The following is a 13,122-nucleotide window of genomic DNA, read 5'->3' as shown; positions in this document are numbered from 1 at the left end:
GGCAGCGCGGCCGCGCCGCTCCCGAGGCCGCTAATTAACCCCGGCTAATTAACGCTGGGCGTTTCCCTCGGAGCTGCGCGGCACTGAGGGATAACCCCCGGTGCCGCTGCCGCTCCCGGTGCCGCCCGGGCGGCTCCGCCCGCCGGGACCCGGATGGGCCCGTACGTGACGCGGGGCCGCGGCCGCTCCCCCGGGCCGGAGCGGAGCCGCAGCCGCGGGCGGGCACCACCAGGTGAGCGCGGGCGGGGACAGCCGGCCCCGCTCCCCTCATCCCCTCCATCCCCTCCATCCCCCAAGGGGCTTTCCCCGCGGCCGGGGCTCCGGTACCGACCCGCGGCAGGTGAGGCAGCGGCGGGGAGGCCGCGGGGCTGGAGGGGGTCGGGGGGCGTGAGGGGAGCGGAGGGACCGCGGCCGGGACCATCCCCTCGCGAGCGGTGGCGCCGGTCAGGCTGTCACCCTGGCAAGGCGCGAGGTGACAGTTAATTATTAATTAGTTATTAATGAATTACTGGTTATTCGCCTGACTCTTGGCGTGCCCGCCGCCTGGGTTTGTGCTGCCCCATCCACCCGCTGTGGTGATGTGTGTGTGTGTGTGTGTGTGTGTGTGTGTGTGTGTGTGTGTGTGTGTGTGTGTGTGTGATGCTTGTGCTCCTCACAGCTGTCACACAGCTCTGAAAACTGGAATTCCAGTGTGAGGGGCGGTGCCAGGCACCAGTGAGTGCAGCCCCAGTGTCCTTCACCCACTGGTCACTCCCAGCCCCAAGCCAGGTGTCCCTAATGTCCTGCTCCTGCCTGGAGGGTCTCTGTGATGGGGAGTCCCATTCTACCCACCCACACACCCTGTCTTAGCTCTCAGCTGCAAAAGTTGAGTTACACTGCCCTTTCATCAGACTCTGTGTTGCTGTTTATGACTAGAGATGCTGGGATTTTACAGTCCAGGATTCTCCAGGCCAGTATATTTCAGCTCAGAGATCCCAGCCTCTCTTCCAGGATGTTTCTTTGCTGTTCTGACACCGATTTATTAGAATTTACTGTATCTTGTGTCTTTTCCCTCTGTGTTCACACAAACCTTTCAATCATCTGTGTCTCTTGAAGCTGGTGATGTAGACACTTCTAAATCAAGTCTCATTCTACCCCAGTTTCTCTTTAAAAAGAGGGAGCCTTCAAACAATCCACTTGGTATCTCCCCAAAAAGCACATCCCAAGGAGTTCAAACACGAGTTTGTGTGGGACTCCTGTATGATGGGTTCATTCATCAGAACCTTGCTGAAAAAGCCTTTGACTGTATAACCATCATGTCATTTTTTGTTGCCATGTACTTTTTTGGGGTTTGTAACTTTGCCAACACTGGTGCAACCTCAGAAAGTATTTAAGAAGAAGTTCTTTAAACCAATATGGAGAAGTTGAGGGAACAGTAGAGCCTTGAAAAGTTTTATAAGTCTTAGCATCAAGCCAAATTCAAGGGTTGCTGCCATTCCCTGGTGAATGAAGTCAAACTGGCAGGGCCAGTTCATTTACTGAGCTTTCTTTACTGTGTGTGGGACACTATCTGAGCTGTCCCCAACAAAGCTCCAGGAAGCAACCCCTGCTTTTAAATGACAGGTGGAAGGACTGGAAGGAGGCATTTCTAGTAGAGTTGGGTGCTGCTGATGTGTGGTTCAATCAAATATTTGATTTAATGATAATTTTGTTTTTTGGTGGTGTTTTCCCATTAACTATCTGTTGATCTAGACCTAGATGTATTTGAAAGTGAAATGGAGACATTTGCTTAGTTTAAATTAATAAATTCTGTAAACTTAATGAGAGATTTAACAAAGGAATATTTCTGCACCTAGTTAAAAATAATTATTGCACATGCTTTAAGTGCAAAGAAGAGATCAGCCTAGGTTTGGATGGGGCTTAGAGCAGCCTGGTCTGTGGACATGGCAGGGGGGTGGAACTGGATGGTCTTTAAGGTCCAGTTCAACCCAAACTATTCTGGGATTCAGATGGATGTGTTTTCTTCATGAAATGCAATGATTAACTTCTGCTTTTCTTTTAGGAGGACTCTGCTCCTGTCAGCACAGCTCTGTTTCACTGCTCCCTGGGTGAACAGGTGAAGCCAGCCTAGAGAGGAACTTCACTCACCTTTTAATGAACGTCAAAAAACAGGTTCAACTTGTCAGTCATTTGTGTTTTTATTGCCACTAAGCTTGTCCTCAAAATCCTGGTCTCATGATGGTCTGCTAAACCTCATTATTGAGGGATTGTTTTGTGTGGATGTTCCGATGGCAGAGAAGGTTGGTACTCCTGAGCAGAACGTAATTAATGCTGTCTCATGGCTATTTTTTCCTTAAACCTTGGTGTCATATTGAAGGAGATTATGAAAGAGGGAGAAAAATCCCTTTTTCTCAGGCCTCTAGCTCTGTTAGGGAAGAGGCCCTTTTTGGTGCAGTGCCAAATGGATGAACTTAACCCAAAAACCCATTCTGTGGTCAATAATGCTGATATATTTAATGGACTGAATGTTTATTCACAATACACTCCATTTAAGTGAAATCTAGGGGACATCCTTGAAAAATGCAGACAAAGAACACATTTTTCATCAATCTTGTGTTCTTTTAAGTACTCAAAAGAGAACTTGAAATAGCAGCCAAAGCACTGGTGTCAAGTGGCAGCTTTATAAATAATACATTCACAGTAAATACAGGCTCACCCTCAATTTTTGACAGTGCATCTTATAGATGCTGTTCTGCAAGCTCTTTCTGGTTGATAATTTGTTTACCTCCTTAAAGGAATCCCTAGCAAAATGATCTTTCATTTATATTGTGCCTATTTTTTATCTGTGAGGCATAGCTGAGTTGTTTTGATAATTGATAATGTCAGAATAAACATTGTTTTAGGACAAATATTAAAATATTAAAATTGTTCATAGGGTGTGGCCCTTCAGAAGCACTTCCATCCTTATTTATCTGCCTGTGCAGTGGACTGGGGTGGAAAAATGATTATGAACTGTAGAGAAGAGAAATTAAATCCCTCTCTGAGCTGAGCCAACCTTCTTGATGAGCTGCAGCTTAAAGAAAAATGTTTGGAACTTCACAGTAGCCACTGATCTGTGTTTATTAGGGTGTTAAACAGGATCTAGAATTCATCTCCGAATTTTGGGGGAAGAAGGCTGTGGACACTCCCACAGAATGTGGAAGCTTTGGTCTGATCAGGTTTATATGAAGTACCTGTTTTGCTCAGGAGCATCCCAGGTCTGTCTGGGTTCATTCTCTCTGAACTCAGTATTTCCTCTAAGAGCTGAGATCTAACAGTGTGCACAATGACTGTTTGCAGAATTAATAAGGCAGAATTTTAAAATTTTATGTCATTTTTTCTTGCTGATTTTGAAGGAAAGTATCATTTAATCAATAAATAAACGTGCCAGGTGTGCTTCTGAAAATAATCCTCCTCTTTCTATATTTTATAGTGATTTCAGAGAAGGTTTGGAGGTAGATAGATCCTCTGGTAGTGGATTGGCTTTTCTAGGGAGTTGTGATGCTGCTGGAGACATGCTGGGAACAGGGATTTTACATAATGCAGTGTAAGGAGAGCAGCGGGGTTTCTCTTTGCTACTCTGCTTTTTCAGTTACCATTTTTATCGTGCAGTTTGTCAGCGCATCCCATCCTCCCTTTGGGGATGGACCGAGAATCCTTGTAGGTGTTGAATTCAATTGATAATTAGCAGCGCGATAAGGGGAGTTAAATATTTGTGTCTCGCGTGCGCGTCCGTGTGTGGTGTGATGTGATGCAGCGGGCAGGGAAACGCCCGCATTCCCCGGCTGCTGAGAAATCCCGGTTTTCCCATTTCCCAGGGAATTCCAGCGCCCAGCCGAGCCCTCCCCGTCCCCGCTGCCGGCTGAAGGTGACAGACGGAGCCGGGTGTCGCGTCCCTGCGTCCCGCCCCTGGCAGGGCCGTGTTCCTGCATCCCGCCCCTGGCGAGGGACAGGCTGGGACAGCGGCCACCCAAATTCTCCCAGCAAATGACATTTTCCTGCAAAGCCGCTCCGGAGCCAATCGCTCCCTGCACCGTGCAGCCAATGGATGCCGGGCTCTTCCCAGCCCCTGCCAGCGGCTCGGCGGCTGGAGGGCCTCGGAGCAGCTGTGCCAGCGGCATTCCTGCCCGCAGCCTTCTCCCGGGGCGCTCGGCATCCCTGCGCCTCCTGTTCCCGGGAATAACGCTGCCGCTGGCATCGCTCGGGGCATCGCGGGGAGCGCCCCGCTGATCGGGGTAATTCGGGGAATTAATTTGGGTCTCCCTTCAGCACTGCCACGGCCTCCTACCCAGCAGAGCTGCTCCCCAGAGCCAGAGGGATGGTGGTAGTCACGGGGCAGAACAAAGTGAGTGCCACCCCGGATGATGCCATGTCGAGCTCGGATGCAGAGGATGATTTCCAAGAGCCGGCCACTCCCACCGCCACCCAGGCAGGACAAGCACTACCTCTGCTGCCTCAGCAGGTAAGAGCTCACCTGAGCTGGGGATGATCACGGCAGCACAGACTGCTCAGGTGCTGAAGAATTCAGGATTTCGTTGTGGATATACCCAGCGCACTTCACACGTTGGAATAAAACGAAGTCTCTTGAATTTATTTGAGTAGCTCGGCAGCTTTACTTAAAAGTTCCATCCAGGTTTAGACTTGAGATATGCAATTAAGTGTTTATTCTGGTACTTAAGGCATCTTGGGGTGTGATAGTAAGATTTTAGGCCTGATGTAAATAAATACAAATATTTTCTCAGTGTATAATATAGTCTGGTTGTATAAAGGAACCAGCAGAGTTGACCTGAGATTTCTTCCCTTTTTTTTCTCTGTGTAAGGGGTTTGGTTTTGTTCTTTCCTTTCCCCAAAAGAGCCAAGAGGAAGCATTAATATCTCAAATATCTGCTATTCCAGCTGAGTGATTTCTGCTATTTCAATTTCCCAACTACAATTAGACCACTCCCTGATTCCTCCCAGCACCCAAAGCATCCACATTTTTACCCCTCACATCTCCCTGATTTGTGGCAGTGGGGCAGGAACCACACATCTGTTGCAAGCTGCAAGTGCCTTTTGGGATCTGTGCTGGACAGAAGGTTCCTTCCTGATGTCCTGATTGCTTTTGCAGTTCCCAGAAGTTGTCCCACTGAACGTGGGGGGGATGTTCTTCACCACCAGACTGTCCACGCTGCGCAGGTACGAGGACACCATGCTGGCAGCCATGTTCAGTGGCAGGCACTACATCCCCACGGACGCTGAGGGCAGGTACTTCATCGACAGGGATGGCACCTACTTTGGGTAAGTACAGATCCTCAGGGTGAGCTTTGAAAGTTCATGCTAAAAAACTTATTTTTAAACTTGTTTTTAACCTTTTTTTTTTCCTTCTTCGAGTTAAATTATATTTGTGCAGCATTTAACGTTACACGCCTTCAAAGCATCAGAGGAGTAACTGCAGTTAAAAGCTCTTTGTTGGTTGTGAAATGGGAAAGGAAAAACAAGAAATGCTTTGAATTTGTGCATTGTCTCCCTAAGAGTATCTGCTTTCAAGGTATCAAGTTGTTTTGATGGTTTAAAGAAGTGTTTGGTGTTGCTTTACATAGGAAACTCCTTTGCACAGCGCTGGGTTTTAATTGATATTCAGTATCTGCAAGGAAGAAGGAATGGAAGGAATGAATTGAGGATTCTTACACAGTTGAAAATCTTTATTTTCAATCTTTAAACAGGATATAACTGCTTAAAAAAAAGCACAAGCCCTTAAAGAATTAATTTTTCTAAATTGTTTGTTGGTTGTGCCATATTCCTCCAGGATTCCTTCCTACGTACTCAGCCTTTATTTTATTTGTAATTAAACTAACCATGATTACTAATGCTCTGTTTGAATTGGGGTGAGATGGCTAAAAAAGGTGATCAGTGTTCATGGGTTCAGCCCATGCACACATTGCAATTTATCCCAAATTTCTTGTTGCTCCTTTATCTTGTTATCTTCAGCAGAGGAGCATTGAATTATTTTCAAAGCACTTTTGGGTTGTACCATAATCTGGGACAGAGATAGATTAGGCCACTGTGTTTATTCTAAAATAATTGTTTCTTTACATGAGGCAATTGTTGGAAAATCAATTAATTTGTGATTTTATCAACCTCAATTGAAAATAGAGCTGGAACAGAGAGCCAGGTTAGCATGTGCTGTATTTGTTGTCATTCTAAGATTCCAGTAATGCTTCTTTTATTTGATAAGGGTTTTGTTGGTTAATACTTGTAAAGTGATTTCTTTCCCTGTCAAAAGATCCTGTTGCTGATCAGTGTTTCAGAACTACAAGGAAATGTTCTTTCTCATTATTAAAAGTTCTGATTATTATTCTGTAAATGGCCCTGATCTGTGAGGAGAAACCTCCTTTGCAGATGTCCCATCCATTCAGCTGTGTCTGTGTGCAATAAAATGTCCATGAATGTGATTCTCTGGGAAAATGCAAAAGTTTATTTTGTCCCAGACCTTAATTAGAAAAGCGGTGACCACAGTCTCTTTCCCATAAACACTCTGGCCTCTTTTGTGTTATAAATGGTTTCCTCCACACTGAATGTTTGGTTTAAAATCCTCTGATATTTTTTCAAATGAGTTTTGACATCAGCTGAGGCAAAATGTAAAACGATGGCTTGGAAACCTGAACGTGGCAAACGGTTTTACAAACAAATGTTGGGAATATGGCTCATTTATTTCAGTTACTGTCTCAATAAAGCAAACAATGAATATCCAGCATTTCCTCTCCATTCCCACCTGCAGCAGTTTTGGCAGAAATGTGTTTCTTAATGATATTTTTGCCCTTTTTTTTTTAGAGACATACTAAACTTCCTACGATCTGGTGACCTGCCCCCCCGAGAGCGAGTGAGGTCAGTGTACAAGGAAGCTCAGTATTATTCCATAGGACCCTTGCTAGACAATCTAGAGGATATCCAGCCTCTTAAAGGAGAAAAAGTTAGACAAGCTTTCCTGGGCCTAATGCCATATTACAAAGGTAAATAAACAAAGTAGCACTGACTGTTTCTTCTAATGGGATTCCAGGGTTAAACCTCGTGCTTTCAGTCTGCTCTCAGCTCCCAAACTGATCCCATTGCAGCTGGGAAGTTTATTCTGTGTTTTTCGTGCTGTTTGGATCTTTGAGGTCTCCACATCCTGCTGCATCCCAGGGTGTGGATTTCTATGCTTAAAAGGGAGCAAGATTAGGCAGTAATGTTAATAAATGAGAGGGTTTGTCTGCATTTGTTCTGTCAGGACTTGCAACTGAATAAACTTGGCCTTGCAGCGAGGCCAGATAACTTGGGCACATAATAAGGCCGCCAAGTTCACCAGTAACGGAGATTGATCTGATTTTTCTATATTTTGCTACATGCTGCTAATAACAACAAGCACAGTGAAATGTTTCACGTGAAATAATTGCTTTTGATCTCTTTTCCTTGTCCATTCGTCGGAACCCTCAGGACTTTGTCTCTTTTTGCAGACCACTTGGAGCGGATAATCGAGATAGCCAAGCTGCGAGCCATGCAGAGGAAGGCCAGGTTTGCCAAGCTGAAGGTGTGCGTGTTCAAGGAGGAGATGCCCATCACTCCCTACGAGTGCCCCCACTTCAACTCTCTGCGCTTCGAGCGCAGCGAGAGCGAGACCAAGCTCTTTGAGCACCACTGCGAGGTGGACGTGTCCTTCGGGCCCTGGGAGGCCGTGGCTGATGTCTACGACCTCCTGCACTGCATTGTCACCGACCTGTCCGCCCGGGGCATCACCGTGGACCACCAGTGCATCGGCGTGTGCGACAAGCACCTCATCAACCACTACTACTGCAAGCGCCCCATCTACGAGTTCAAGATCACCTGGTGGTGAGCTGGGCTGCCTGAGCAGGGCGTGAGGGGACTCCCAGAGGACAAATGTTCTGCTGAAATCGCCTGGTGGTGAGTGTGGTGGCACAGCCAGGGGTGAGAGGACTCCTAGAGGACAGATGTTCTTGGCAGTTGCCTTGCTGCTCACCGGTTCCTTGGGATCCTGCTGGCAGGGGTTGGGAAAACCTCTGGAAACTTGAAAAACCAGCCTGAAATCAGACTGTTGGCTCAGGTACCTTAACGAGGCACAAAACAAAATCACCTCACGGAAAGGATGGAGGGGAGTGGCTGAACATCTGCTAAAAGGTGCCACCAACCACGTGGCTTCAGGATGGAATTGCAGATTTTTCCTGTGTTTTTGGGAATCTGGGGTGCTACTAAAGCTGACGCTTCAGTTTTATCCTCTTAGAAATGTTTTAGTTCCTCCTTCAACTTTATAAAATTTCAGTCACACCCAGCACAAAGATTCTGGAAATGTCATTTTGATGTACTAGATAATTAAAAAAAAAAAAAGAAAAAAAAAAGGAGTATTCCCTATATATTATTAATTGTTGTCAGGTTTAAGCTGTATTTCTTTTTTAATTAAGAATCTACGTTGTGAATTATAATGTTATACTTCAATTATTTCTGTTGTTATCAAAAGGAATAGCAAATCTGGAATATATTCCTTAACGCTTTTAGGAATAATAACTGTTCATGGAAGACTTGTGCCTGTTTTTAGCCTTAGAAATTCTAAATGTTTACAATATCTACAAAAAAGAGCTCTTTAGAATCAGGTCATTTACAAAGGCTTTTGGTAAATGAGAAAACCCTGTCTGTATGTTCCTATTAGTAGTAGTAAGAGGAATATTTAATGTATATTATTTTATTACTGACTCTTTTTACATTCTGTGATATTAAACTTTATTTTAGACTTAAAGTCAGATGATATTAGACAAGTGCTTCCTTCACCTCACCTTTTTCAGACAATTAAATCTTAATTTTATCCTTCTTGTTGATCCTTCTTGGTGTCACAGAAGGAGAAACAAAATTCAAACTTCATATTCAGACACTTCTCCACTCTAAAGCAGTAGGAAATTTCTTTCCACGCTGGACGAGGGAGCCACTGCAGCATCATATTTTCTTCAGAAGGTCGTTTTTGTACTTGTGACATGAGAAACCACATCCCAAATTTCAACTACTGAATTCAGCCCAAAACTGAGAGGGAGAAAAGTCTGAAAATCTTATTGTTTTGTGAGGTACAAAAAACTCCAGCATGCTTGAAGGGGCTTCAAAATAATCTTAAAGAGAGAGGAAAAGTAAATATGTGCATCTTGCATTCCATTGGATTAATTAATCCAAGAATATTGCTTAATTAAACTTCTGACCAAAATTCTTTAGAAACATTAATGGCAGTGATCAAAATTCTCCGTTTTCTGAGGCAATTTTTAGAATAACTGTAAGAACATAAGGATCAAATTGTCTTGCAAGAAAAGAGACCATTTTTTTGCCTCGTCACCCTTTTAGATATTTAATTTAGGAATGAAATTGTCTCTCTGAGGTGGGTGTTTCCCTACTGATCTCTGCAATCCTTACACAGGATCATTGTCAAGTGCTGAGTTTCAAGGGCAGAGATAAATTTGAATAGAGGGAGTTCTGCACATTTGGATCTAAATTTAAGTTTGTTTCAATTGTTTCCTGAAATAATGGCCTTGATGTTACAGGTTCTTGGAGTCGTGTTTGGCAACCCGAAATTAAAAGTTAAACTGAGACTTAAGTTTCCCTGCAAGGAGAGGGAGTTCTGCTTTGTTTCTTTGGCTTTGTTGCCTTAATTTTTTCTTTCTTTCCAAGGAATCTAAACTGCAAACCACAATTTCTTATAAAATTAAATAACATCTTAAAGCTGAGCCTTGTCTTGGCTGCTTGTGCACTTCAGATATTTAAATTCGGGATTTTCAGATGTTCAAAACTACAGGTACTTACAATTCCAGAATTACAATTTTCAGATTACAATGAGAATTACAGTTTTACTGCAATTTTCAGTAGGTTTTTTTTTTACCACTTCCCATAAATGTATTTACAGAATTCTGGTCGGAATTCCAGCACTCCTTGCAGAAATGGATCACATTTTGATTTTCACGGTGTGTTTTCTTGTTTGGCTTTAGGAATTTCCCTGCTGTTGTTCAGGAGAAGCTGTGATGACAAAATTCCTGTTTCAGTCATTTTTGTTACTCATTAATATGAACATTTTGTGACTTTTTCCTGTTTGTTCCTTAAATAATTAAGGAAGGTAACCCAGCCAAAAAGAGAAAATTAAAATCTTGGTCTGCGTCAGCTGTGTCTTAATCAAAGCTCTCATCCTCCTGAAGTGCAATACTGGAAAGGAAAACGTGAATTTAAGCTCACAAGCTTTAATTAGTGCTGGGATTTGTGATTTGTTCAGGTTAACAATATTTTAATTGTTCCAAGCAGTCTTTGTTTACAAGGATTTAGCTGCTCTTGCCCAACCTGTGCTCATTTTTTGGCAGAAGCAGAAGAATTGTGCAGGTGGATGGCAGGGGAGTGTAATCTAAAAACTGGGTTATGCAACGTGATTGATTCTCTTTTCTGGGCCTGTAGCTTTTGAAATCCTACATTTGCAACAAAAAATGGGAGTGGCTGATCTACTAAATCCATGTTTGAGAGGTCTGAGGACTTTTGTATAGAACTGCATCATTAAACTATGGAATACTGCTGCTTTTTTTTTTTTTCCCCCCTTTAGGACTTTTCTTTATATCTGGGCAGACCAAAGTTTTGCTAATACAAATTTTTCTGTGCTCCCTTAGCTTTTTTTTTGTCACTTTATCATCTACAGATGATATTGTAGATATCTTTTCCACCCTCACACTCCCAAATCCCTGTGTTTGTGAGCAGTAAATGGTCTCCTGTCCATTTGAATATTGGAGGAATGGTGGGACATATTTATTTAAAATATTTTTTTCATTGCTGTGTGTGAACAAAAACATGACAAGACCAATTTTTTTAACATTCCCTTTATATCCATTTTGGAGTGTTTTTTTAACAAGGGACAAAGGGAGGTCTCATATGAAGTGAGCTGGGCAATTCCACAGCACATCAAATGTTTCTGCATCTGTTTTATGTTTGTGAAATAGGAAGGGAAAAAAAAGAAAATCAAAATAGAAAAATAAGAAGTAGGAAAATAAAATAAAGGAAAATAACCCTTATGAAGCACTCAAAAATGACATGAAAAGGTGTTTATGTACAGCAGCTGTATGTCTTCTGAGCTCAAGAGTTTAAAAAAATATCTAAAAATAACTTTTGAACTTGGTGTAGACTTTTAACTTGAATTCCCAATATTCTGCACAGGAATCTGAAATAGTCCTTGCTGAACTTCCATCCTCCTCAGAGGAAAGTGAAGGTGCTGCCAGGTTCGATCTGGGAAGTCTTTGTGCCATAAGCAGCTCCTCTGTGGTCCTTGTGCATGTGCTGGCTTTTTAATTTTTATTTTATCCTACAAAGAGGGATCAGTTTCTGCATCAGTGAGGGTGTGAGTTCTTTTGTTTAGTTACCTTAAACAAAAGCAGTAAATTATCACAGCAGGAATTTCTGCATCACTCCCTTTTGAGGCATTTTTTCAAGTTTTAGGAGTTCTGCTTGGGAGACAGCTCAATATGCAAAATACCTGAATTTGTTAATGTGAGTATTTTTGACATTTTGTTGTTAGTTGTGTAATATTCTTCCCTGAAGGTGGCAAGAGTGATAAGGGCTGAGTTAAACACTGGTTTTGTGATAAACCAGCTCATGCCTCATTTGGAAAATCACCCATCCCGAAGTCTGTTAAGGTAACAGGAAAAGCAGGAATCTCCCTCGGCTCCCCACAGTGAGCCCTGAGGATACTCCGGGCTCAATAATCCACTCCAGGCTCCATTCCTGGAGACAAAGTGGCCACAGGCTCTGCCTCACAGATCCTCGAAGGCAAAACTCAAACACTTGTCTTGAGGAATGAGCTGATTTGCAGAAGCACCTAAACCTGGCCTTTGAGAATTGTTAAAATTCCAGCAAACTGAAGGATGTGGATATCTTAAATTTCTCTGATAGCTTTGTTAAGCCCTGATGTGGATATTTTGAACTGCTCTGATGGCTTTGTTAAGCCCTGATCTGCCCTGAGTTGGTGCAATGGATGTTTTGTGATACTGAGGTTGGGCAGTCCTTTTATTTTGGTGTAACTGTGTTTTCCCAGTGAGCTGATTTCCAGTGTGTCCTGAGCACTGGTTTTTGGAAACATGGAAGTGGGAAGGAATTCATTCCCCAGAGACAATCCTCACTACCTCTAAAGGAAAACTTTGAGGTCCTGATCCCCATTTGTTAAATATCAGCCCATTTCAAACTCATTATTAAACTAACATTTTAATATCCCAGTATGGTGACTGTTAGTTGCTAAAGAATCTTATTCATAAAATCTCATTACTCTCAAAAATACCTGAATAAATGGATTAAACTAACAGAGAACTTTAATTTCACTCTTCTGCTTTATTTTTTTTTTCTAATGACTGTTAAGAAATAAAAACCCTTACTTCTTTTAAGGGCTTACATAAGAATATGTATTCAGCCTGAGAACTGTACTTTGGGAGCTGAAGGCCTTGCTGCGAGCTGCATGATCCCTCATGATTTTTTTTCCCCCCTAAAAAGCTAATTACCAATATAATTAAAAGCTTTGTAGCTTCATTTGGCATTTGCAAGAACTGGGAGCCCTCATTCACAGGTTTCTGCTCACTGCTTATATAGAGATGATGGGACTTATATAGATGATGATTATATAGATGATGAGGGGGATGATGGAAGTGGCAGCAGGGAAGAATTCCTGTCAGAGCGGGTTGTTCCCATTGCTGAGCTGTTCTTTGTGTTTGGTTTCAGCTCTTGTGTTGTGGCAGGCACAGGAACATCCACCCCATTTGTGTGTAAATCCATCGTGTTGGGGTTCTGGGAGATAAAAGGCAGAGAAAACCCAGTTTGTCTGGGTAGCAGCAGTGACAAGTGAGGCGGCTGCAGGGTCACACTGCTTGAATCTGGTTTAGAGCTGGATCTTCCCTTTCTGCATGGCAAAGCAATCACTTGGGACACAACTGCCTGGCAGGTAAGGGAAGATTTCAGAGCAGACACCACAGAAAAATGATCTCTTAACTAATTCTAAACTCTGGGATAGATTTCTTTCACTTCTTTTAATGACTGCTTTACCCTGGACAATTTATAGACCCCGCTGGCTTGAAGTTGTGCTTGGCA

At 43.1% G+C, this 13,122-nt stretch overlaps 1 protein-coding gene across 5 annotated transcripts; it reads left to right on the top strand.

Moving 5' to 3' along the window:
* Positions 1 to 21: 21 nt before the first annotated feature.
* KCTD7 (potassium channel tetramerization domain containing 7) lies at positions 22 to 8,387 on the top strand. 5 transcript variants are annotated; one of them, XM_058854083.1, is made up of 6 exons: positions 22 to 232; positions 2,042 to 2,160; positions 4,288 to 4,480; positions 5,126 to 5,295; positions 6,829 to 7,007; positions 7,491 to 8,387. In XM_058854083.1, exons 3-6 carry the CDS (start codon positions 4,337 to 4,339, stop codon positions 7,865 to 7,867), a joined length of 870 nt encoding a protein of 289 aa, XP_058710066.1. In that variant the 5' UTR covers positions 22 to 232; positions 2,042 to 2,160; positions 4,288 to 4,336; the 3' UTR covers positions 7,868 to 8,387. The 5 variants fall into 5 exon arrangements, with proteins under 5 accessions (XP_058710066.1, XP_058710067.1, XP_058710064.1 ...); XM_058854081.1 differs by having other exon boundaries at positions 23 to 232; positions 2,042 to 2,151; XM_058854082.1 differs by having other exon boundaries at positions 214 to 340; positions 2,042 to 2,151.
* The last annotated feature ends 4,735 nt before the right edge of the window (positions 8,388 to 13,122 follow it).

The sequence above is a fragment of the Poecile atricapillus genome, chromosome 21, assembly GCF_030490865.1.
Source record: "Poecile atricapillus isolate bPoeAtr1 chromosome 21, bPoeAtr1.hap1, whole genome shotgun sequence".
Classification (NCBI taxonomy): domain Eukaryota; kingdom Metazoa; phylum Chordata; class Aves; order Passeriformes; family Paridae; genus Poecile; species Poecile atricapillus.
Note: the sequence above shows the minus strand (reverse complement) of the source record. Positions and strands in the feature narration are given on the sequence as shown.